The sequence below is a fragment of the Gobius niger genome, assembly GCF_951799975.1.
Source record: "Gobius niger genome assembly, chromosome: 17".
Lineage (NCBI taxonomy): Eukaryota > Metazoa > Chordata > Actinopteri > Gobiiformes > Gobiidae > Gobius > Gobius niger.
Window position 1 is genome coordinate 20,630,797 of NC_136868.1, and position 25,621 is coordinate 20,656,417.

The following is a 25,621-nucleotide window of genomic DNA, read 5'->3' on the forward strand; positions in this document are numbered from 1 at the left end:
CACTATATTTGCTGTAAACATGTATATAATTAAACAGTCACAGCGGGTTTAGTGTGTCATGTGGTGCCCTTGAAGGTATATGAAGTGGGTTTACAACAAAGCCATTAGCTCACACCACTGATGTGCACAAACAGCTATTAAAGACGCTGTTATCCTCTTGAGTTATTTTCTAATGAAAGCTAAATTGAGTTGCTCCCTACACTTTCATAACATTTCACGCTCAGAACAAATGGCCTGTTGTATGAGAAAAGACACACTGTTGTTAATGATTTTATGCGCAGGGAGTCCACCTGACAGCCTGTTTTCTATTACTGTTCTTTATTCAATTTGCAAGGCGCCGTAGGTGACCTAACCTATAAAAGGGCACCACAAATTAAATTATCAGAGCTCCTTGAAATTTTTATAAATTTTGAATCGCCTCCGCGCAGGGATCTCGGTCCGGCGAGTAATGGCTTCACCTTTAGCTTTGCATAAATCAATTGCGCCAAAGGTTAGAGCACGTCATGCCAGAACATATCAATGCACTTTTTAACATTGTAACATGTACAAGTACAGAGTGTAAATGGAAGGTAGATGAGGTCAGCAGTCCATCATTTGGATCATTCATAGGGAGAAATAGCCAGCATGTACTGGCGCAAACACGCTGCAAAACTGCAACATTTTGTATTTGATAATGAAACAAATATTAACACTTCAAATATTAACAGCCAATTGGTAAAGGATTTTTTACCAATTGGCTTTATTAGAGCGTGGAGACCAATTCAGCAAATTGTCAGGACACAAACCCATGATGCAAAACAGTGTTCTTTCAAAAACTTAATTCAGCACAATGTTCATGAATTCTGCACCATTTTACTCTTTAACTGGAAAAAGGCGCCGCCGGTGGGCGAGTGGTTAAGGCTGCTGCCATACAGGGAACACTGTTTAAACCAAAGCGTCGTTAGCATGACTCCGACAAATGAAGCTTTGGCAAAAATTCAACATGGAAGACGTACCTCAGAAAGTCCAATCATTGCTTCATCTCCGACTACACCTCACAAATCATCCAATCATCACCTCATCTCTGTGACAGCCAAACACTGCAATCCTGTTTCAACCAATCATTACCCTCTTGCCCCCTCGTTCATGGCCATTTCCCAGCGTGCTGCAATCCTCCTCCACCCCTCCTCCATCTGGCCTCATCTCTTCTCCCAAGACTCTGCTACTTTCATTCATCACGGCCTGAATGCCAAACATGATTCATGTCTAGGAATGCCACATTGTTTCTGAGTCTTTCAGGTTGAAATAGCTGAGTGTCTCTTCCCGCTCTTCACCTTCTTTCACCCTGAGCTGTCCTTTGTACAGGTGAAACTCGGAAAAATAGAATATCGTGAAAAAGTTCATTATTTCTGTGATCCAACTTATAATGTGAAACTAATATATGATATAGACTCATGACATGCAAAGTGACATTCGTCAAGCCTTTGTTATAATTTTGATGATTATGGCTTAATTACTTGTAAAAACACTAAATTCCAAATCTCTGTAGATAAAATATTACATGAAATCAATAAAAAAAGAAATTAAACAGAGAAATGTTGGCCCTCTGAAATCTATTACCATGCATGTACTTACTTGGTTTGGGCCCCTTTGGCTTGAATTACTGCCTTAATGCAGCGTGGCATGGATGCTATCAGCCTGTGGCACTGCTGAGGTGTTATGGAAGACCAGGATGCTTCAGTAGCTCCTTCAGCTCTTCTGAAATGATCGTTCTCATCTCTTGCATCTATTTTTTGGCAATGCCCCATAAATTCACTCTGGGGTTCAGGTCAGGCAAGCTTGCTGGCCAATCAAGCACAGTAATTCGATGGTCATTGAACCAGGTTTTGGTACTTTAGGCAGTGTGGGCAGGTGCCAAGTCAGCATCTCCATAAAGCTCGTCTGCTGAAGGAAGCATGAAGTACTCTAAAATCTCCTGGTGGACGGTTACACTGACTCTGGACTTAATAAAGCACAGTGGACCAACACCAGCAGAAGACATGGGTCCCCAAATTATCAGACTGTGGAAACTTCACACTAGACTTCAAGCATCTTGGATTGTGTGCTTCTCCATTCTTCCTCCAGACTCTGGAACGTTGGTTTCCAAATGAGAACTGTGGACCGCTGAGCAACAGGCCAGTTATTTCTTTCTTTAGGCCATGCTTCTGACATTGTTTGTAGTTCAGGAGCGGCTTAACAAGAGGAATACGACATTTGAAGCCCATGTCCAGGATCTGTCTGTGTGTGGTGGCTCTTGATGCACTGACTCAAGCCTCGGTCCACTCCTTGTAAAGGTCTCCCACACTTTTGAACAGCCTTTTCCTGACAATCCTCTCCGGACTGTGGTCATCCCTGTGGCTTGTGCACCTTTTTTCATTCCGCATTTCTCCCTTCCACTTAATTTTCTATTAATGTGCTTTGATACATCACTTTGAGAACATCCAACTTCTTTTGCTTTAACATTTTGAGGCGTTCTCTCCACATGGAGGGTGTCAATGACGGTTTTCTGCACAACTGTCAGCAGGTCAGCCGTCTTTCCCACGATGGTGAATTCTACTGAGCCCCTGAGAGACCATCTAAAGTCTCAGGGACCCTTTGAAGGTGTTTTGGAGGAATGAGCTGATTAAAGGGTGACACTTTGAGCCTACAATACCACCCTTTTCACAATATTCAAATCTTCAGAGATTTTGAATTCGGGGTTTTTACAAGCTGGAAGCCAAACTCATCAAGATTATAACAAACAAAGGCTTGAAATAATGTCACTTACCTGTGTCACTTTATCAACTTTATCCACTTGCACTATGATTGTTAACCTGCACAGCAAACACTGATTATAAGTTAACATTTTTTGCTATAGTCTGTTTACTTCCTCACATTTCCTGCCTATTTGCACATCCTGAGTGTTTCTAAGAGCTGAATGCAAGTAAATTTCTCCATTGTGAGATCAATAAAGGCTATCTTATCGTATCATGTATGCTATGAGTCTATATCAAAATTACTTTCACATTTTAAGTTGAATTACAGAAATAAATGAACTTTTCATGATATTCTAATTTTCCAAGTTTCATCTGTAATAATAAAAAGCTACTGAAATTCTTGTAATACAGTAAATATGTAAAGATCTTTTTTGAATAAAGAAAGCATACCCATAACGAGGATCTAGAAATTGAATATTAAAAAGGAAATAATGGAATTGTAATTTCTTGTTAGATTCTCGATTCTTATTACATCCTGATGTAAGAAAAGCAGTCTAAAGCTGCATGACATAGAGGGCACAGTAAATTCTTACCAGCAGAAGCCTTTGCACTTTGTTCCAGTCTGTGACTTAACAAGAGGCTGGAGCAGATGAAACGTACCAAAAGAACAACAGCCCAATCAGTAACACTTGTTGCACCTGAAACATGGAAATGCCACACATCCGATCCTTGTGTGTGTGAAAATGGCACAGATCGTCTTGTGAAAGACGGGTGGAATATGGATAGATTCAACCAACTGTGTTCAATCGGAGTCAGGACAAATACTTTCATGAAGCAGTGAAGCGTGAAGGAAATTCATTTGTAAATTGCACCCGATCTTTGAGAGGAATTGTTTCTTTTTCAACTTTGGGCTCAGATGTAGAGCCCTTTTGTCAGTTTTCTGGGGCCAACGCAATTACATCTCATTGAATTTTACCAAATGAGACACGAGAATAAGACAAGAATATTATACTGCATCAACAGCTCTGCAAGTAGTATGTGTTTGATTTATTTTTGATTTAATCTGAACCTTTGCAGATTAAAATATGTTCCTTGTAATGAGGTATTTTCACTTTACGGCATTCACCCTTGTACACAGATGCAGGAGGAATTGTCTTTCAGTGGTTCTCAAGCTATTCATACCATGTTCCACCAACAAAATGATTTAACTTTGCAAGAAAAGACTAAATGCATTTGAAGAAGAACTGCATATGACCCTGCCTGTGCCACCAAAAGCAGTCCATGGCAAATTTGAGTGAGAGGGAAGGGTTTGCAACCTTCAACATCAGATATTGTACAGCAAAAGAAGTTCGACTAGCAAAAAGTGAAAGGATTGATAAAGAAAAAATAATAATACACTGCTCTACATCATGCTCTCTTAGACACTCCGGTAATCACTAACAAGAACTTTGATCTGCTGACCCATCCAATTACTTTTACAATCAAAGCAAGTGGTTTCAAGTGTGGTGCGCCGGACATTTCCAGGAACAGCCACTTTGACACTTCACAAATGATAGCGGCGCTGGCCTTAGACGTCCAAAGTGTCAATCTAACCATCGGCTAGTGTGTTGCAAATAAAGCACATCAAACACCCACAGACCTTGGTGTTAACAGTATTTATTTCAATGTAGCAACATGTTTTACTTACACTTGAGAGAAAAAAATCAAGGATGAAGCAGATTTACTACGAGTATTTAGCTGGACTTTGATATCTATCTTCTCTTCCTGGTACGAACTTTACAGGAAGCAGACCCGACACTCAACTTTGAACCCTGGCCTCTTTGAAACCAGGAACTTCAAATCCACTGTGTGCTAAAGACCTGAGCGGGCAGCTGTTGAAACACTTACAGCAGAGGAAATTGAGACTTACTGTGATAGTAGTGAAGAGGATATGTAAGGTTAAAGGCAGTGTAATGGTCAGCACATCACAAACGAGGCAATACTGACAGACATATGGGGATATTTATAGCTAAAAGTGCCACCATTCAATTTTGAAACTGTACCAAACCATTTACCTTTAGGGAAGTTCCACTATTTTTAGTCATGCCAGCAAGCAAACCAACACTGTTTATTATAGATTAGATAGTCTCATTCCTTTCCAACGAGCCGCAAACCTGGCCAGCTAGATGACACACTCTTTGTATTTACTATACAGAGACATGTAGTCTTGGACCCGGCATTATCTCTGTGAGTTTCCACAGGCCTGGCTGGCAAGTGGATTGACCAATCAGAGAAATGCACTGTCCGTATGTATCAAAACAATCATGGCGTCTTACCTGAATACCATGACATGGAAAAGAACCGACAACACACGAAAGACTTACAAACGGAGCCGATCAATCAAAAGACAAATCACTAACCCATGATTTGAGAAAGTCTTCTGTATTTGAGGTTAAATGACTGACTGTGAAGAGGGTGCCAGGCACTCCTGCTTTTGAAGAGAAATGCGGACTGGTCTGGATGAGGTTTTTCTATATACTGAATAATATTTATATTTGAAGGAGCTTGCCAGTGTGTTCACAAGTTCTGGCACATACCCAAGAAGTTTCTTTTTAGTGGTCAGCATGACCCCTTTTAAAAGACCCCTGAAACGCTAGTGATTTGTTGAGAGGATATCCTTGATCCTCTTATCTCCCTCAGACCGAGCGCTGACGACTGAAAATTACAATATATTTCTAAACCAGAATTCGACCTGAACCCCTTTTCCGCCTCTCTTTTCCTGGCGAGTATCAGATCAATTACGAAAGGGATACTGACTGCAAACTATTCAGAGCAATGAAATATCTATGAGTCTCACAGTGTGCACAGCTGTTAGGATCTGTGAACCTGAGCTGAAAATGCTTACTTTGTCTCTTAAACCTTTGGCACTGAAATATTCAAGATGTTTTTGAGACAGTCGCTCGCATTCAGGCCTCCCGTCATGGCGGAACGCAGGGCTAAGATCAGAGCCGTGATGTGTCAAAATAGATTATCCACCGTACTACGCTGCAGATCTCAATATTGGCTGAATGCAACTCTTCTACTAGCAGTCAAAATTTCCATATCCATGAGTGAGGGATGGGGAAGAAGAAACATTTACACAAAACTGAAGCTATACACGTAAAGAGATCTTTTCAACCTAGGTATTTTTTCCAACGTTGTGGGCCAAGTAAGCTGTGAGAGAGCATTGCAAATTTCTAAATGAGAGATTCCCCTTAAAAAGCAAGACTAGGGCGGAAGGGTGCAATCAGTCCAGGTTTGTTCCTAGACAACATCGCTTCCTTCCTTCCTCGCAGTGGGATGGGTGTCATGGCGACGGCATTCAGATTCACTACTTTACACTTTCCCAGGACAGTACGCGCCGCACCTCTAATGGTGTCAATTCAAAGCAGCTGCCATTCTCCGCAAAATACACTGAACGCCTTGCCTTAGCGATTCAAGATGCCTGGGCAGCATTGGAGATACAGTTGACTAAGAACGTATCTTTCAAGAGAAACTATTCATCGGCAAAGCGTTGGTGGGCCAAAGAGTATGAGGCAGCTGTAAAGGGTGCCGCTACACCTGATGTTGTGCATTTACATCTGAAGCTACCCGCTTTCCAACTGCCACTGCCACTTAAGCCTGCCTTGAGATACCAATTAGAATTGCTGTGCATGGGCATCCGGGTAAGATAGTTAAGTTAGATCTCTTCTCTTTTATAAAATATTTGCTCTATAATAGTGGTTCCCAAACTTTTCCTAACAAGTGCAGCCTCATGGACAGGATGTGACCATGCCTTAACATGACTCAAACAGGATTAAAATTGGCCCAAATTACTCCAGTGGGTAAAAAAAAAAAAAACGATTTGAAGTTCGATATATGAAGGCAGGAAAATATTGCGATTAACGATATTATTGACTATAAAGATATTGTCAACTCTAAAACATAAAAATGACAGTAAAGCTCTGTTCTTAAAGTGCATAATCATATCCTAAAATATCACACAAGCTGCAATAAACATGAAATATAATTTAACTCAATTTGCTTCAAAAATCAAAGTATAAAATAATAAATGCGATAAATACTGACACCAAATTGTATTGTGCATTTGTTATTGATTGACGACAAGTCCATATAGTAGTTATCAGCCCTAGGACTATCCACAACTGAATGGGTTTGTAGGACGCTAGTAAAAGTAGTAGAAATGTGTAAATGGCTCTTCTGATTGAGCAAACGACTCCCTTATACAGAATAGTTTAAAACAAGAAAATGTTACATGAAGACTATTCTTGACATTTTGATCTTTGTGGGACAAACCACCAACCAACCCAACAAAAACACCGGGTTCACTCATTCCTTCTCCTAAATGGAATCATTAGTCTCTGAGTGTTGTCACAGATCCAAGAAAACAATGAGCTGCTTTATCAGTTACTTTCAAAGGCACAATCAAGTTATAACTGCACTCTCCACAAAGGCACCAAGAACTGTTTATCTAACCACTTCTGCACGCCCCCAATACTTCAGCTATGTTGATAGAAGCAGACTGTAATTGTATAGAGGCTGGGACAATGGTGTGGTCCACAGTGTGCCAAGAGCTTTATAAATGTCACACAGATTATCCGTAAAGCACTTGCAAAACATTCTTCAGTTTCAATTTTACTAATTCTTGCCAAAAAATGTTAAGATGGACACTGGAATTTGGGAGATTTGTGAACATTCCTTTTTCAGGAAGGGTGTGGGCTCCATCAGTGAAATAAGAAAGACTAGTTTTGTTTGGGTTGGAACAATAGCATTGCTAGGATGACTGAAAATCCTAGCTAAAATTATTAATGAGAAGTAATGCTCAGGTTTGTGTGAGAAAAAAAATTGTGGATGGTAACTTTGGTTTAGCAAGGCGTTGTTTTTGAAGTAGATTAAAGTTTTGGAACAGACAGGAAGGGCCAGGTTTAGGGAAACAGGAAAAATGATGCAAGGAAATGACCTACGTCATTCGCCAGCCCACCGCATTGTCTGTTAAAAGTGAAATCCTAAAGCCAGCGCGAGTATGGAGTTTCTGCTCAAGTCACCAATGAAACTTGTACTTTTAACAGGTACGTGGTTATACACAGTCAAACGATTTTAAAATGTTGTGTAGTGTAGTTTGGTCAAAGAGAAAAAGGTTATAATGAAATTTGAGGGATAGAGATTTTGTTGGTATAGATGGAAGCGCTCTAAACAAAGACAGAAGATTAGATTGTGAAGAAAAAAACGTCTTTTGTGAGAGAGTTTGTTTATTGTCACAGTGTCTGCAATGTCCATGAAATGTCAATGTTTTTTTGTAGTTTGGCAGTTCTTGAAAGAAAAGTTACAGTGTAATTTGACATTGTGAGTTTTACGTAAAAAGACAGATCTTGCCTTAACCATAGAGTACCATAAAGATAAAGATTCCTCAGAAAAGGAGCATGTATATAGATTTAGTTTGTTGTGAGAAGTTACCAAATAGAGTACGTTTGGGCATAGTTGAGTTACTTTATATATTGTCTGAGACAGATTTTAGGTAAGCTTAAACCCGTTAGCCTGCCGTGATATAGTTTGCTCAGACACAGCAGACATGTCTTCAAAGCGTTAAAGGGGGATTTTGCTTTGGGTCACGGTTCAAAGTTTGACATCTTGTACTGGTGTGTTGTCGCAGCATGGCTCTCCAGTGTGATGGACCCATGCAGCTCCTCTGACATCTGTGATTCTTGTCACCAACACGCCTACTGCACAGCGCAGAACGGATCCAATAATGCCTGCTTCTGTAACAGCGGTTATACTGGGAACGGGAAGTTCTGCATTGGTGAGTTTGAATATAGTTGTTCAGACAAAAGAAAATTAGGTTACTTAAAGTGTGAATATTTGCACATATTGAGGGACAATTCTGCATTTATAATGTATGTGAAGAAATTAAAATTATATCATAATTTGTACGTTGCATCATTTAACATGTAATTGATGTAGAGCAGCCAAAATGATTATAATGTAAATGTTGTGCAGTGACTGAGGGAGACTACAGTATAAAAGTATTATCTGAGGGAGTAGTAAAAATATTTAAAAAGTGTTATATTATATCTTTTATCTGGCTGAACATTTGTGGATTTATTAGAATAAGTATTTTGAAATATAATGTATATAACATCCTCTAAAAATAACCAATAGAACTAAAAAAAACAATTTTACAAATGATGTTAAATATATATATATAATAATAATGTTTTTAAGGAAAAAAGTAATAGATGAATAGATGAATTGCCTGAAGAAAAAGTTTGCTTCTCAGAATACAACAGCTGGCTACAATATGTTCCACCTCAGTGTTTTTGTCCGGTTTTGAATTGTTTGATGGTTGTGTGGAAAAACTCACACAGCAGATATTTCCTGTTTTTGGAAATAACATTCATAAAATAGATAAAAATCATTTACTACAACAACAGCTCGAAGGATTATGCCAAACATAAATACTGTAAGAAACAAAATGAAGCGATTGCAGTGATGTTCTGGATGGAACCATGACGTTAATGTAAATGCAGTGTGAAATATACAGTGGGGAAAAAAAGTATTTGGCCAAAATCCAATAGAATGTCTATGTGAAACTGACCAAATACTTTTTTTCCCCACTGTATACTGTGGAGTTATAAAGTTCCAGTGTATCGTGAAGGTATTTCCGTGTTGGCCTTAGTCATCTTCCTCATCAAAATAAAGGATATCCTCTGCTCCTGTCTGTGCAAAGGTACAGACAAAGGGAAGAGATGAACATCCATAACACCTACGCTGATCAAAACAACAGCCCAAAGTCACCCAACCATCTCTCAAAAATCACGAAATATGGTGTTTGAAAGGATATGAGTCAAACAGATGAGTGGGAGATGGCAATGTTACTGTGCAATGGCTGTTCTGTACTTGTACCGACAGTGTTGAAGTTGTAGTACAAGTTTTTGTGGTTGTGAAAGCAAAGGCAGACGAGTCGACATTCAGAGCCTTCTGATCTACATGACTGAAAATACTTTTTCATTGTTCAGAGTGATTATTCAAGATTTTAGTAGCAAACACCAGCATAATGTGTTTTGACTTGGCGAAATCAATTACTTTTCTGTTAATTGCTCTTTCCAAGAGCCTTTTTATATTGTATGACAAAACCAACTGAATGTGCAGCCTGATTCTTCTATGCATGGTAGAGACTCGTGTGACGATCTGAGACGTCTACCCACTTCCTGGACTCATGATTTATAATCCCATCCTTTATGTGGTTTGCAAGTAAATCACTATTGCTCTTTTTATGTATATGCAGCAGTCTAATACTAATACTAATACTAATACTAATACTATCATATCTATTTATTTTAATTAGTTCATTAAGTGGTAAAAATCTACACAGATTACACCATTTCTCTACATCATAGTAGAGAACAATGGTGTTTTTGAACATTCATTCATAAAGCTCTGTGGTAAATTACATTTATTGCCCTTGAAACAGAAAGGAACAGCCCCTATACACGGCTTAGTCTAGACTTGCAAGGACAGAAAAAAATTAAAAAGTTACCTTTTATAGAATCAGAAATCAACATTATAACATTGGAATAAATGGAAGTATACAGACATCAGACTGTAAATAACAGGCAATTTTACAATAACTTAGATCATATTTACAAATCTCAAGCAAATAAATATATATCACATCACACAACTCTAGCATGTGTGCTACAACCTTGTTCCCTGTTGAATTAAAATCTTTTACAGGATTTGGCATCTTCAAAAAACTTGCAAAATCATGTATGTTCCATCAGCAGCATTGTTCTCATGTTTAGTGTTGTGTCCTGGTCTTCTTTTGTATGTACAGTGCCTGTAAATGTCATAGTTTTCTCATTCCCTTTTAACATGTTTTGGACTTTTGCTGTTTTTGCAAAAGCCCAGAGACAAGTGCTGCACATTAGCTTCTGCTATAAGCACAATGATGCACATCAGACCTATGTCACAGTTTGTCTATGTTTGTGTATCTGTCCCCATCAAATAAACCAAATAAACCAAATAAATCCAAACCCTAGGCAATTGTGCAGCGCACAGGAATGTTTTGATATGCTTTATGATTATTACTATCATGAATATTTATCAATTAATAAGGTTGATTTGCTTTTAATCACTAGATGTTTTTGCACCACTGTTACAGCGGGCCTTAACCCTTACTCCATATTAGATCAGATGTGCGGTCTGAGCTCTTTGAAGTTGATGTCAGTGAGTGTTCCCCTGGGCTGATCGATACAGTGCAGCCCTATATCTCCACATGAAGCATCAACCCTCTCTATATGTGTTTTGAAGAGACTTGTCAATCTGTGTTTGAGCTCACTGTTGTGCTATAGGCTCAATGGGTGTTAATTGAACCCAGAGGAGTGTGGGAGAATGCTAAAATGTTTCTTGCCTTTTCTTGCGTTGGGCTTTATCTGAGTAGTAGGTGAGGGGTGGCCGTGACAAAGCTTTAAACGTGAAAAAAAATCTGATAGATCTTTAATAGATGGATCAATAATTTGAGCAGATAATGTACAGAGATTTTTTGTTGTATAATTTGATCACATGCAACATTGTTAAGTGCTAAAAAACTACATCGTGACCACGGAAATAGTGGTATTTCTATTTCTATGTGAAGATGTGATCGTTTTAAAGATTTATTGTTGTTCTGGCTAAAACCATCTCACACACTGTCTATACTTCGAGGATCTCATCAATCCCACCATCACGTCTTTCAGACGAGGAAGCAGAGACTTAGAGAAGAGCCGCTGCTCATTCACATCGATAGGAGCCAGCTCAGGTGGCTCAGGCATCTGTACCAGATGCCATAGTCGCCTAACTTCAGGGGGTGTTCCGGGTGCGTCCCGTTGGGAAGAGGCCCTGGGGAAGACCTGGAGGGGCTATGTCTTCAGGCTGGGAACACCTCGGGATCCCCCCGGCAGAGCTGGAAGAAGCGTGTTTGGATAGGGAGGTCTGGGCATCTCTGCTCAGACTGTTGCCCCCCCCGACCCGACTCGGATAAAGCGGAAAAAGATGGATAGAAGGATTATTGTATTGTGTAAAAATACTTACATATTATCACTTTAAACCAACCTACTAAAACAATATTGCTCAAAAGTTTGGGGTCACTTAAAATGTCCATATTTGTTAAAGAAAAGCTCCTTTTTTCAATGTGGATCACCTTAAATTAATTGCATGTTCGCCGAAGTAGTAGAACCTAAACTCTGACAGCAGTTTGCCCTGGTAACGTGAATAGCCCTTTAGATAAATACTTAATACACGTAATAAACATAGGCTGACAAGTAACAATACTCCTTTCCTCAAACAATGCTGTAGTTTGATTTCACTGTCATTTGGCTCAAAGCCATGGGCTCTGTCTAGAGAATTACTGATGTGAATATGGTGTTTGCCTGTGCAGATGACGACGAGTGTGAGAACGTGACAAACATCTGTGGGGACAGAGGACACTGCACCAACACTAATGGCAGCTACTACTGCACTTGTGTGTCTGGATACAAGTCCACAGACCACGCCCGCTTCACGCCCAACGACGGCACCCACTGCACTGGTAAACTGGACACGTTTCACAATCCCAATTTCATTTCATTTACCACATATACGTGTCATTCAAATATATACATATTAATGTTGTAAGTAGCAGTTGTTAGTAGTAGTAGCATTTGCAGAGCTGTCACAATAGAGTAAGCAAACCAGGCAACAGCCCTGGGCCTCAAACTGAAGGGGCCCTAATGTTTGGATGCTTGGGCGAGAGAATTATCTCTTTGTTAGTGCTGATCCATTGCTCTTGTTGCAGTGTTTTGGATTTGACATGGAAATTGTTAGTCTATTAAGGCTCCAACTGCCCTGTCCTTTTTTTTCTTCTAAGTGTTTGTAAAGTTGTAATAGAGGCAGTTATAATAGGTGGACTATGTAGAGGAGTAGTCGTTGTCGTAGTGATTACAGTAAGATGTAAGTATACAGTAGTGGTAATAGTATGAGATGTTTTAGTTTGATTTTTTTGAAGATTTTTATAGCAGTCCCACTTAAATTATTTGGACAAAAAAACAACGCCGCACTAAACTCTTTGCCACTCTGCTTTTGATCTATTTCTATATGCTTAAAGTGTTCTACTTGTCTGTAAATTGGCAAACTAAACTACACTCGACACTGACCTTGTATTTTTAATTAACTATTGCTTTTGTTGTGGCGGGCTTTCATCATGTGACTGAGAACTTGGCTAATTTGCATCTTTCAGACATAGATGAATGCTCGTCGGGACAGATTTGTGGACCCAACTCCCACTGCCATAATACAAATGGATCTTTCTATTGCACCTGTCAGCGTGATTACATCCCCACCTCAGGCACCAAGCGCTTTCATCCCGACAGCGGCGCGCGATGCAGAGGTCGGTATCACTGCGCTTAAATCCAAGGACAAGCAAGCTTCTTTTTTTTTTCACACACACAGAAAAATAATAACTCAGCCAATTTAACTACTTTGTTCATCCGAAATGGTGGATAAAACAACAAATGTGATTGTTCCAAGTTTCGTGATGTTTTGACATTTGCGGTGAAATTTATGGAGATGACCCAGTTAATCAAAGGGATACTATTGGTAATTGCTGTTTTTGCAGAGCATCCCCAAAAATACTGCCATGACAACAGCGGCTGCATAACAAAGACTGTCAACCAAACACTCCAGTATGTGAGTATCTCGGCGCGCGGCCACACGTGGGGGAGGAAGAATGACACTGCCCTCTAATGGTGACAGTGGGGATAGACGTGAAATGAGTCCATTACAGCAGCAGATCTCACTATTATCAGCTAAACCAGTGGTTCTCAACCTTTTGGGAGCCACGACCCCCGTTATAGCAGGTAAAGAGGTCCGTGACCCCCCGCCAGGGTCACACTGTGTGAACTAGGAACATTAGCCTACATAATTCTTAAAAAACAAAGAAAAAAATCAAATGGATACAATTAAATTCATCAAACTACAAACACATAATGGCAAACACATGCTACAATAAAATATTAGATTATATGCTAACGAAAATATGGTTATTTTATCTAAATGATCTGGCCACGCCCCAAATTTGTCTCGCGACTCACTTGAGGGTCCCGACCCCCAGGTTGAGAACCACTGATCTAAACTATTTGCTGATTATGGTATGGTTATGGAAAGGATCTTTTTATGACTATTTATGCAAGAATATACACATCTTTTTCATTACTGTCAGTCAAACTTTTCATATATAATAGTCGACATTTTCTTTTTTTTTTTACTTAAATTGCTGTCATAGACGTAATTGACAATTACAAATATTAAATGTCCGAGGGCTGTTTGTTGTTCTTCATCAAATCAGCATATTATTATTAGTGCAAAATTAGGTGAGATAATTACCCACAATTACAAGAAACTACACTGTACAAAAATGACCTCCATCCAGTTGAGATTTACACATTTTGTTCCTTAATAAAAACATAACTTCAAAATGTGAAGAAAAGATGACGTCGCCACATCAAACACCTCAGGGCAGGTGCGTAGGAGACGAGGGAGAAACCCATGTTACATCGACCAGCAAAAAATCCCCTCACACTGCCAAAAATATATTTTATTTCATAAGATCGTAAAGTCAATGTTTCGGCACTGTGGCCTTAAGTCAAAGTATTTAGGAAGGAAATTGCAAATAGATTAGTTTAAAAGTCTCAATTTGAGCATAATGATTTAAATTTGAGTTGTTTGGACTAGTTGAGATGTATTTGGGCATTTTCACTAGATTATTTCACAGACGTTTCTGATTTGTTTCAATACATTCTCTCTTTATTTGAGATTAATTTCTTTGCCGATGGGGTAAGAAAATAGTACTTGTCCCATTGGCAGTTTTACTTTCTTATTTCAAGCGAGATTACCTTAGAGCCGGGCTGAAAGGTCACCAAAACAAACAAAGCATTCTTGGTCCGATCAGGAAAAAAGTCTAAAAACAAGATAAATATTCTCAATTCAAGTCATTTAAACACATACTTGATATTTTCTTTTTGTAGTGAAAACTCTGATTTAATGTCCTTATAAAACAGAATATATTTTCCTAATTTAGCTTTTAGTTTTAGTACGAATGTAGTATTTTTTTTTTATTTTGGGGTATTTTTTACATTTAAAGGATGTTGAAATTGCTTCGTATAACATTGCAATAATACCAGTATCTAAATCACATTTTCTTCCTCTTTACTGAAAAGAAAACTGCATGTATCGTTTAGAACCTTTTGTTGCTTTCTCCCTTTCCACACGCTTTCTGAACATGTTTGGGGATATTGTGTCACTTCTTTAGCCCGAGTGCTTGTCTATTTGTAGTTGACTAACCTGAGAGAGCCCCAGGCCGCTCTGCAGGAGATTGTGAACCGGACGTCGGGCGAGCTCACCTCAGTGGAAGTCATCGCCTTTGTGGAGGCCCTCAGCTGGTCCACCTCTGCCCTGGGAACACACAACCACACCGTCAAACCATCCGCCATCAACTCCACGCTCACAGTAAGATTTATTTATCAGGCATTGCGGCGTTCTGGCTGAGTGAGAATAAGCCTCGGAACTGGCACTTATTGCAACAAGTACCTCAACTGACAAGAATAGAGCAACTGTTATTTTTCCCAAAGCAAGGCAGTGTTGGGCAAGTTACTTTAAAATGGTAGTGTATTGTTTATTGGTAGTTACAGCTTTAAAAGTGTAATATGTTTGTATGAGTTACTTCGAGTTACCTTTGAGTTTCTTTTGGCAAAATATAAACTGAAAATAGTAATAATACCACTGTGCAAAAGTGCAGTCAAATATTTATTTCCCCCATTCTTATCATACTTTGTTTTAATGGCGTTACTATGACGCAAGTGCAGATCTTGTCCATCTTGATTTGGTGATACATTTTATTTGGGGGGAGCATTTTTTGTTCTGACGTCACATCGCTAAGCATTATGGGATTAGCAGCTAAGTAATGGAGAGTTTCAAAGTTAAAATACTATTTACCAGCAGTAACGGCGTTGTTCCACAGCTATTTTCTCCACTTTTAATACTTTTTAGCTTATGTTGGATAATGGAAATGTGTGCAAAACAGCTGCATATATTCCTGTATTAAGTAGGCCTAATGTTATATTCCTTAGTTACTGAAATAGTATTTTCCGGAGTATAACACGCACTTGCCATAAAATGCCTAATGAAGAAAAAACAACAGGCTGAACAAGCGTACGATATGCTAAAGTAACATTGATGGTTAGCTACATGAAGCATGAACAACGCGCTCGGTGCGGAGGCGTAACTGCACCAATGACAAACTTCTTCCAACAGCAGGTTTTTTCAAGCTCTCATGTGTGAACTCGTTCCTCTGGCTGTGGCCATCTAGCTCTTAGCCCACGATTAGCTTTGTTTTATTTCTTCTTTGTGGTAGAGTAACCTCCGCTTTCTCGCTCACGCCAAACTTTCTTTCTGCTGGTCGATTAGCCTGCAGTGCCCTCTGGCGGCATGTGCAATTATATATATATATATATATATATATTTTTTTTTTTATCACATATTAGTCGTACCGGCGTATAAGACGCACCCAGGGGCGGATCTAAACCCCGGGGTGGCAAGCAGGGTCAGGGATCATTTCTGGGTTGGCAACACATGTCGAATGTTTATAGCAGGGGTACGCAAGTTTTGCTTGATCGCAAGGCAATTTGTCCGTTTGCAGGCTGAGCCTCCCACAATTTCATAAAAATAGTAGCTATGTCCATAATATAAGTAGGGGTTTTCTAACTCAGGTAAAAAAAAATTAACATTTTAACTTTTGTGAAGAAAAATAAATTAATAATAATAATCCTCTTCATCTTGGGAGCCACAGGTGTTGGCACCTTGCTCCTTATTTAGCTATAAAGTTAGAATTCTTTGTCCTGTCTAAAAATTTCTAACAGCAAGTGAGCCTCTGTAAGCACTAGAGCAGATGTGAGACATCAGCAGACCAAACAATCTATTAAATGAATCAGGCTTTGAAGATCTGGATTGCAACTCGTCGTTGAAACAATGCATTTATAAAGTGCCAGGTTGATGACTACACTGGAATTTAGACAGTTCCAGACAAGGACAAAACTGGGCTGACATCAATGTGGTGGCAGCTGGGGTGGCAACGGCAAGACCTTTACCAGAGGTGCCACCCCCTCTAGATCCGCCCCTGGATGCACCCCCTGCCAAACTAGGAAAAAAAGTGCAACTTATAGTCCGGAAAATACGGTAATATATTTTTGTTACTGACCTTTGTAATACGTGTTGTTGGATAAGGAGTTCTCCTTGGTCTAAATGGGAATGCAATTAACACAATGTTTTCCCATTTTTTACAAGAACACAATGGAGGGGAAATAAAAAGCACATGAAAAATAACAAAGAAAAAATTAGTGTGACGGCAGAAACAGTGAGAAAAATGGTACAATGATGTTTTCCCCCCTGTTTTTTCTAATGGCATGAGAATTGAATGATCCAAACTCTTTAAAGAAGTGTTGCCATTATTAATTCACCTTGATTATTTTTTTTTAAGCTGCAATGCATTTGTATCATATGTTGCTCCGTTTGTAAGCAGAGTTTACCCCTCAGTTGTTTGCATGTCGTTCTACTCGCGCATGCACATAAACTGTTTAACTTTGATCGCCTCCAGCACTAAAAAATAAAATAAAAAATAAATAAAAAACAGAAAACAGACACACACAAAAATCTTCCGAACAGAAATTAGTGCACGCTGTGAACAATTTGGTGGAGAATGATGAAGCGGTGGCCTGGAGCAGAATCAAGGAGGAGCAGCGAGAGCGCACGATCACCAAACTGCTGCACACTGTGGAGGACAGCGCGCTGAGACTGGCCAACGGATACACAAGACCGACGGAGCTCCAAGTCAAAGCCAGTGAGATGGGTGAGAGACGAGGATAACAGCAGGACCGAAACACGACGGTGGTAAAAATCACTCATGAATAAGTGTGTTTTTGGTTCTCGACAGAGCTCAGACTTGTCACGTTCGAGGCAAAGCAAACTAAGCCCAAACTGTCGGCAAATATGGGAGGAGACGAGGTGAACCTTACCCCGAAAGTGATGCCGAAGAGTGAGAGAAATGGTAAAGTGTCTTCCTTTTTTTTAGTTTTTACAATAATTAAATAGAGAACTGAACATGTGAAGAATCTACATAAATCAACAAATAGAAAAAACAAAGCAAATCGCTAAGATCAGCTAGATGGAGTTGGCAAGTGTGCATTGTGGTGCGTTGCACGTTTTCCAGAGTCAAAAGATGGGGCGCGGAGCCTGCCCTACTGTGGCTCAAATTCTCCACCGTGCGCAATAATATTTCTCAAAATCATCTCGGATATATGCTGAGGGACGGAGTGGGTCCCCGCGCCGGGTGCTGCTGAGCTAAATGATCCTTAGGTATTGTGAAAAGTTTTAGAAAACGCTGCTCTAGCCCATCTTTCCTCTCTCCGACTCTTACAGGCAGCGTGTCTGTGGTGTTTGTTCGGTACGACAGTGTCAGCTCCCTCCTGAAGCCCTCCTCTGACCCGGGCCTAACAGACTACTCCCGGTACGCAGACGCTGGGGAAATCATCGTCAACTCCCACATCATCGCGGCGGCTGTCCAACCTGCAGAGGTCTACCAGCTCCAACACGTCACCTTCACTCTCAGGCACAAAGAGGTAATCGCTCCGCTGAGAGATGGCATATTTGTTCCACTAGAACGTCCGCAGTTTATCCTTTCGCTGCTACTCAAATACAAGTTCATGCTTTGTACAATACTTTAACAGATCTCTGCTATATAATATCATGGAAAATAGTCATTTCGGAATTTGCACGTCAGAATTCGGTTAGAAAGTGACAAAAGGAAACGGGATTGAGAGGCTGGTTCACAGGAACGCTCGTCTCATTGGTTAAAGTCATGGCACCGGGGATTCTGATCAGTTGCTGGCTAGACTTAACAACATTTTTATAATTAAAGAGGTTAAAATGACTTACTTTACATCTAATCTCAGGCCCACGCAGTCAATTATACATATTCTATCAAATTTGTCAAACATTTAAACTTACAGACAATGACTTTGAGCAAACAATTTCAAGTAGGGGTGCACATTATGGGAAGAAAATGCAATATTTCATAACTGTCTTGAATGTCGAGATAATTAAATTACAGCAATGCTTTAAATCTTATTGAAACATGGGGAAAATATTATAACAGGATCAAAACAAGGCTGATGCCAATTTTGGAAAGTCATGGCTAAAACTGAACATTTGCACATTGATGCAAATGTTTTTGTTCGAGGTTGTGTTTGCAACAAAAATGGTCAATCTCAGTCTGATGGAAGTGATTTTGCGATATATATTTGTGGCTTCTTACGATATGGATACTGCAGCACTTATTGATATATCGTGCAGACCTAATTTCAAGCATTATGAGCTCAACTTTGAAAACTCCCGAAAGAAATGATGATATATTGTGTCCACCAAGTGCTGAATCAGAATTTAGTTTAAAACCTTGAGTTATTCTTTTATGCTATTGCTTTTTTTTAATTACTACAAAGCACTGCAAGACCTTCGTATAAAATGTAAACGCGCTCATATTTGCTCCTCCTGAATATTATTTTTGTCGAATAGTTTGTCGGCCGCCGCTGCTCTCCCACTGCGAGAGGGCTAATTTATGTGCTCTGCTGTTTTAGTGTAAATTGCTTCATGAGTTTCCTGCCCCCCGGCGCTCTGTTATCCCAAAGCAGCGGCGTGCAAACTCATAAAACAGTGGTGTCCGCGCGCTTAACTGTGTCTCTGTTGCTCCGCGCTCCTCGCAGCTAATAGATACCAGCGCAGACGTTAGCAAGTGCGTCTTCTGGGAGTACGAGCGGGCCGGTCTGCGGGGCCGCTGGGCCATGGACGGCTGCACCACGCTCCACGTCAGCAGCAACGCCACCACCTGCTCCTGCACTCACCTCACGCACTTCGCCATCCTCATGTCGTCCGGACGCGCAAACGTGAGTCCACGCACAGCAAGTACCGCGAAAGTCCAGATCAATATCAAATCACTGAACACCAGACCTGCAAAGGCTGATGGAATGAATTATGTTTAAGCTGGTCACGACTGAAACATAATACAACGTACTAGAGATGCACCGATACAGTATTTTTGCTTCCGATACTGATACTGGGGTTTGAGCGTCTGCCGATATCCGATATTAACCGATACCAAGAGACTTTCTTAAAAGTAGCTTTCTCTGAGTGAAAAAGCGAATGGTCCTCTTATTTTCATTGTGAGAGATCAATTATTAATTATATCTATTAAAGGGACTATACAGAGTTTAAAAATGTTAAAAGTAAGTATTTTCCTGCCCCTACATCAGGGGTGTCCAAACTTTTTTCATGTGGGGCCGCATATTGAAGCGTACACGGGGTGAAGGGCCGTAGATCAGTAGTTAGTGCCGCAAAACCTTCGACTAGCAGAGGTTTAAATTGTGCCCCATACCTCTATTTAAGCTTAAAACCTTCATGCCAGCTCTGTCTCACAATAAAATGTTAGTTGTTCTGTTAGAATTGTATAGAATTATTACATTTCAAATAAAAGGTCCATCTCTGGTGATGTGTACCGATACAACAAGAGGCCGAGGGCCACCATAAATTGGTCTGAGGGCCGCGTTTGGCCCCCGGGCCGCACTTTGGACACCCCTGCCCTACATGTTCCAGCATAATGTGTAGAATGAGCCCAGACCTATTCATCACAACTGACTCTAAAATCCTGCACTGTCACTCAAAAAGGTGATAATTGCCGTCATGCACGAGCTTAATATAGAAACTGCAGTTACACGTAAGACCTGATGTGGCAGTAGTGAGTATAAAAACGACAGACTTGCTAGACATCTAGTCCCTTTTATAAACTAATGGAAACAACATTTAACAAGAATCACTGGATTTTTTTTTTTACATTATCCTTGGGTCAGGCTATTTTACATTAACAGCTCATATAAAGTAATCTGATCATTACAACCTTTACATCACAAATATCTTATCAGTTTTTCTTTAACAGCATTTCATAAACTAAAATACAAACACTTGAACACTCCAGCAGTAGCCGATTTTATTTTATTTATTTCCATCATAGTTTCTGACCCAGACTTGATTATTTGCCGTTAGCATTAGAATGCTTCCACTAGCTTTAGCATGTTGTTGCTAGCAGCTTCATTTTGCGCTGCGTTTAAAAATGTGTTTGCGGAGGTTAAAACTCTGCAATTGAATTCCGTAGGTGCTTGTCCTCAAAATGTTAGACAGTGTGTCTGTGTTCACTTCGGTTTAGTTGGTGAAACTTGCGTTTTTAAAGCGGTGAGATATTTGTATCCGATATACGCAATATCGTATTCTTTCCAGTATCGGTTCTGATATCCGATATCGGATCGGTGCATCCCTACACGTACCTCAATGTATCTGGGCGTGAAACCTCTCCGTCTCTCCATTCTCCTGGTGTTCAGCTGGTGGCCCACTACACCGTCCTGACACGCATCACTCAGCTGGGCATGGTCATCTCGCTCATCTGCCTGTCCATGTGCATCTTCACCTTCTGGTTCTTCAGCGAGATCCAGAGCACGCGCACCACCATCCACAAGAACCTGTGCTGCAGCCTCTTCATGGCAGAGTTCATCTTCCTGGTGGGCATCCACATGTACAGCCACAAGGTGAGGCGCTCGGGAGGCCCTGGAGGCCCTGGAGGCCCTGGAGGCCCTGGAGGCCCTGGAGGGGGAGACATGAGAGGGAAGTCAATGAGTTTGGGACTTTGAACAGGCTGAATATTTAGTATTTAACTATGGATTGACTTTGTTTTTACATTTTTTTTGTATTGATAATGTGATGATGGTTTGGGAGCATTATCAGTAATGGGATAAAACTTATTCATTTTAGTGCCAGTTCAAAGCTTGATTTCCATAGAGTTTTAAGCAACCTCTTAAACCCCGCCTTAACCGAATGCATTTTCTCCAGTTCAGCATTACTCCTATCATAATGCCTATTATAACGCCCCATTTGAAGGCTAAGACCTACAAAACTCATCTAAACTAATCTTTTTCTGTGTTGTCGTCACTTTTTGGGCTTTTCTTTTTTCCCATTGCGTTTCCGTCACACATTATTGTCGTGTTGAGTTTTTGTCTCTTTTTTATCACATTTTTGTCACTTAATCTTTGTTTTTTTTGGTCACTTTTTGATAACATTTTTGTCACTTTTTCATCGCTCTTTCACTCTTTTGCTATTTTGACACTATATACAAGAAGCTTTCAGATTTGGGTAAAGCCAAACTGGAGAAAATGTGCTTGGTTCGCTGGGGGTTAACAGGTTAAAGGATTGACAGAAAAGAATACCTTCTAGAGTAACAAGGAAGAAACTACAAGTGATTCGTTGATGTACAGCTAAGTGACAAAGTAAAAAGGCTTCATAAAAATGTAGGGCAAAAAAACAATTTTAGTGTCAAACTAAACCGTTTTCTCTGTCTTATCTCGTGTATTCCCTGGCAGCTGTTCTGCTCAGTGATTGCAGGGCTGTTGCACTATTTCTTCCTGGCGGCCTTTGCCTGGATGTGCATCGAGGGCATCCATCTGTACTTAATCGTGGTGGGTGTCATCTACAACAAAGGGTTCCTGCACCGGAACTTTTATGTTTTTGGTTACGGCAGTCCGGCAGTGGTGGTGGCCATATCAGCAACGATGGGAGGCCGGTACTACGGCACTGATCAAATGTGAGCTTCTCTCTGTTCATTGATTCTGAAAATGGGTGCTTGTTTTTGTTTTATCATGCGTTCAATGGTGACTACACTTGTCAGGCGAAATGACAGGATAAACTGTTCAAATTATTGTCAGTCTTTATAGTCATTTGCATTAGCCTTGTTGATCAAAGTCACAGTATCGAGGCTTCTATCAGCCAAAAATAATAAAAATAAATACATGGTTTTGTTTTGATGGTTTTCCTCAGAATTAATGCACTAATAAAGAACAACTTGTGTTTTCCAGGTGTTGGCTGAGTACAGAAAACCACTTCATTTGGAGTTTTATTGGACCAGCATGTCTTATCATTCTGGTGAGAACACAAAACATTCATTCAGGATAGTACGTTTTAGCAACTGGCAAAATTCTGTTTGGTTTTGGGCCATTGTTTAATTCCGTTCGCAGGTGAATCTTCTGGCCTATGGTGTGATCATGTTCAAAGTTTACCAACACACAGCAGTGAAGAAGCCTGAAGTCAGTCATTACGAGAACATAAGGTGTTCAAACAAAAGTGGGGGACCTCATTTTTGTCGTTATGTTTTCCCACATGAGGACTCACATGTTATCTCTGCGTCAGGTCCTGTGCTCGCGGCGCCCTCGCTCTCCTGTTTGTCCTCGGTGCCACTTGGACATTCGGAGTTCTCCACATCCTCCATGAAACCACGCTGACGGCCTATCTGTTCACATTCACCAACGCTTTCCAAGGGATGTTCATCTTTATCTTCCTGTGTGTGCTGTCCAGAAAGGTAACGCCGCATTTTCACTGATTCCTATAGATTTACATTATTTATTTACTTTTTTCTTATCTTGTTTGCCCCAGATCCAGGATGAGTACTACCAGTTGTTCAAGAACGTGCCGTGCTGTTTCGAATGCATGAGATGAAACGGAGCCCAGAGCCCGCAGATGATCCAGCGGCACTTGTACAGAGGAGCCAACACTTGAGCCCCGCAATATCCTGTGACTCATGTTTCCGGAGGACAAACGTGTGGGAGGATTGTGTTGTACAGAAATAACAAGTAGCAATTTACGGACGTGCTTCAACATCTGCTTTATGTGCATGCTTTCTGTATTCCTGTCAGATAATATTGTTGAGGAAGCCAAGTACAAAAAAGTGGCATAACTTATCTTAAATGCACTCAAATTCTTTGCTTTTTCCTGTTCAAAAATGTAAATAATTTCTGTGGGGAATAAATGTGGCAAAATGTCCTTTTTTTATTTTTTTAAAAATGTTTTCTCACACAAAAAAAGAAGAAATGAAGGGAAATATCAGTATGGCATGAAACTGTTGTCAGTGCAATAGTGCCATCTACTGTCCGTTATACAGAATCGTCCCAGTGCCACCATGAGCCCTGAGATTTAGTGTAACCTAAAGATTAAGATTTATTTTACTCAAGTACAAACTTCAAGTTTCAAGTTTCAAGTTTAATGGTTTTGCATAGCCCAATATCACAACAGAAGTCGCCTCAAAGGGCTGCAACAAACATCAGGGCAATAAAACAGAGCAATATATATGACAATTAAAAGTTCAGGTGAATCCAGGCAAATACTTAACTACATTTTACTAATTGCTCAAGTAAAAGCAAGCATATTTACAATGAACATAGGCTACTTAGGAACTGTTTAAATGTAGAAGTCAGATTGTTTTAGTAGTTGTATAATCTAAAAGATGTAAACATTTCCAAAGAATACAAGAAATAAATCCATAATAAGATAAAGCTCCGTACTGACTTCAGTTGTCATATGTCAGAATGAAGTTTCTGTCACTTAGATTTACTCACTGAAGGAAGAGTATTTTCATTTCTCAAGTCATAGCAGTGCATTTTGTCTTGTCAGAGGATAAAGCAGAATACTGTGAAAATATCATTAGCCTGTCCAAACTTTTTTTCACTGAGAGTCATGGAGCATGGAGGGCCACTGATTGGTGGTCAGTGCATTCAAACATTCAACTGGGTGTATTTAAGAGAGGTTTAAACCGTTCCCCACATCTTTTTTTAGGCTTGGAACTATAATGTTCGCTCTGTCTTACAATACATTTACTTTCTTTTTGAGGTTTCAATTATTTTGGCGATGTGTGCCAATACAGCACGTAGATTGAGGGCCACCAAAAATTGGCCTGAGGGCCTCATTTGGCTCCCACTGTGGGCACCCCTGCACTAGAATAAAAAAAAAAAGAGGGAAGGGACATGAATGAGATTTAAAAAAAAAAAAACTTTGTAAGTTTAGTTTTTCTCATGCCCCGACTTAATTATCTCAAGCCCCAAATTAATTATCTCAAGCCCTGACTTAACTAAATCCGGCCTCAAGTTAATATTTCGTGCCCTCAATCCCAACATAATTAACGACCCATTTTTTCAAACTCACTCATATCCTTTCCTGGGCTCCCTAGTTTAGGCCTATTTCATTCAGTAAATACAAAACCAAAAGGGTGATTGTCATAGTAGAAAATGTATTGTCCCCGTGGGGAAATTCAATTGCAGTGAGTAAAAATACACAAGGACAACAATGACCACAACAAACAGATCCAAACATTGACAACATGTAAAGAACAGGCTCAAACCACGTCCATCAACCTCAGTTTATTAAATTAAATTAAATTATGTTAAATTAAATTATGTTAAAAACACTACCTACGTTCTTTACAGGAATACAGGAACAACAGACAGACAGAATAAAAAAGAAAGTCCTGTTTTTAGACCGGGTTGGGCACCTGTACCTTCGACCTCAGGGGAGCAGCTCAAACTCTAAACAGAGGATGTTTTGAGTCCGATAATATTTGACCTGCTTTATCTAGAGCTCCAGCAAAATAAATGTCCTGCAGACCCTTCAGAGCAACGGCAAGGATTTTGCTTGCGACTGTTATATTAACCTCTACATGTTTTTTTAATGATTTTTAATGAGTCTGAATCTCCTTTAAGTCATAGATAGTGCTTGTATATGAAAAAGGTTTTCCACCCTGCTGTCAGAGTTGTGAAAATGACTGTGTTATGGAAGCATTCATGTTTTTTGACTAAAGTGCTAACTGATGGTAAATCAGACAGTGAGATGTTATTACAGAAAGACTGTTCAATTTGGATCCATGTCGAGTTGTGTGTTTTTTGTTTTCTCCATTCAACCATGTGTTATAG

The 25,621-nt window shown here is 39.9% G+C and overlaps 1 protein-coding gene and 1 long non-coding RNA gene across 2 annotated transcripts in view; one reads left to right on the forward strand and one right to left on the reverse strand.

Annotated features, from left to right (window-relative positions):
- Positions 1-7,714: 7,714 nt before the first annotated feature.
- adgrl4 (adhesion G protein-coupled receptor L4) lies at positions 7,715-23,633 on the forward strand. Its single transcript, XM_079575528.1, has 16 exons — positions 7,715-7,801; positions 8,383-8,529; positions 12,145-12,294; positions 12,982-13,131; positions 13,360-13,430; positions 15,075-15,248; positions 17,460-17,643; positions 17,728-17,841; positions 18,213-18,412; positions 19,553-19,732; positions 21,218-21,421; positions 22,250-22,470; positions 22,742-22,808; positions 22,901-22,992; positions 23,073-23,241; positions 23,316-23,633. Exons 1-16 carry the CDS (start codon positions 7,756-7,758, stop codon positions 23,376-23,378), a joined length of 2,232 nt encoding a protein of 743 aa, XP_079431654.1. The 5' UTR covers positions 7,715-7,755; the 3' UTR covers positions 23,379-23,633.
- LOC306977297 overlaps positions 21,367-25,621 on the reverse strand; it is a 69,046-nt gene continuing 64,791 nt past the window's right edge. The window contains exon 4 of the long non-coding RNA XR_013793827.1: positions 21,367-21,440. This is a non-coding gene — a long non-coding RNA (uncharacterized lncRNA). The remainder of the gene's footprint in view (positions 21,441-25,621) is intronic.

Excerpts from the sequence above, each read along its gene's own strand:
- adgrl4 (XM_079575528.1), top strand. The coding sequence starts at position 7,756 with ATGGAGTTTCTGCTCAAGTCACCAATGAAACTTGTACTTTTAACAG. Across the intron at positions 7,802-8,382 it reads GAAACTTGTACTTTTAACAG|CATGGCTCTCCAGTGTGATG; the intron begins GTACGTGGTTAT and ends GTGTTGTCGCAG. Across the intron at positions 13,431-15,074 it reads TCAACCAAACACTCCAGTAT|TTGACTAACCTGAGAGAGCC; the intron begins GTGAGTATCTCG and ends GTCTATTTGTAG.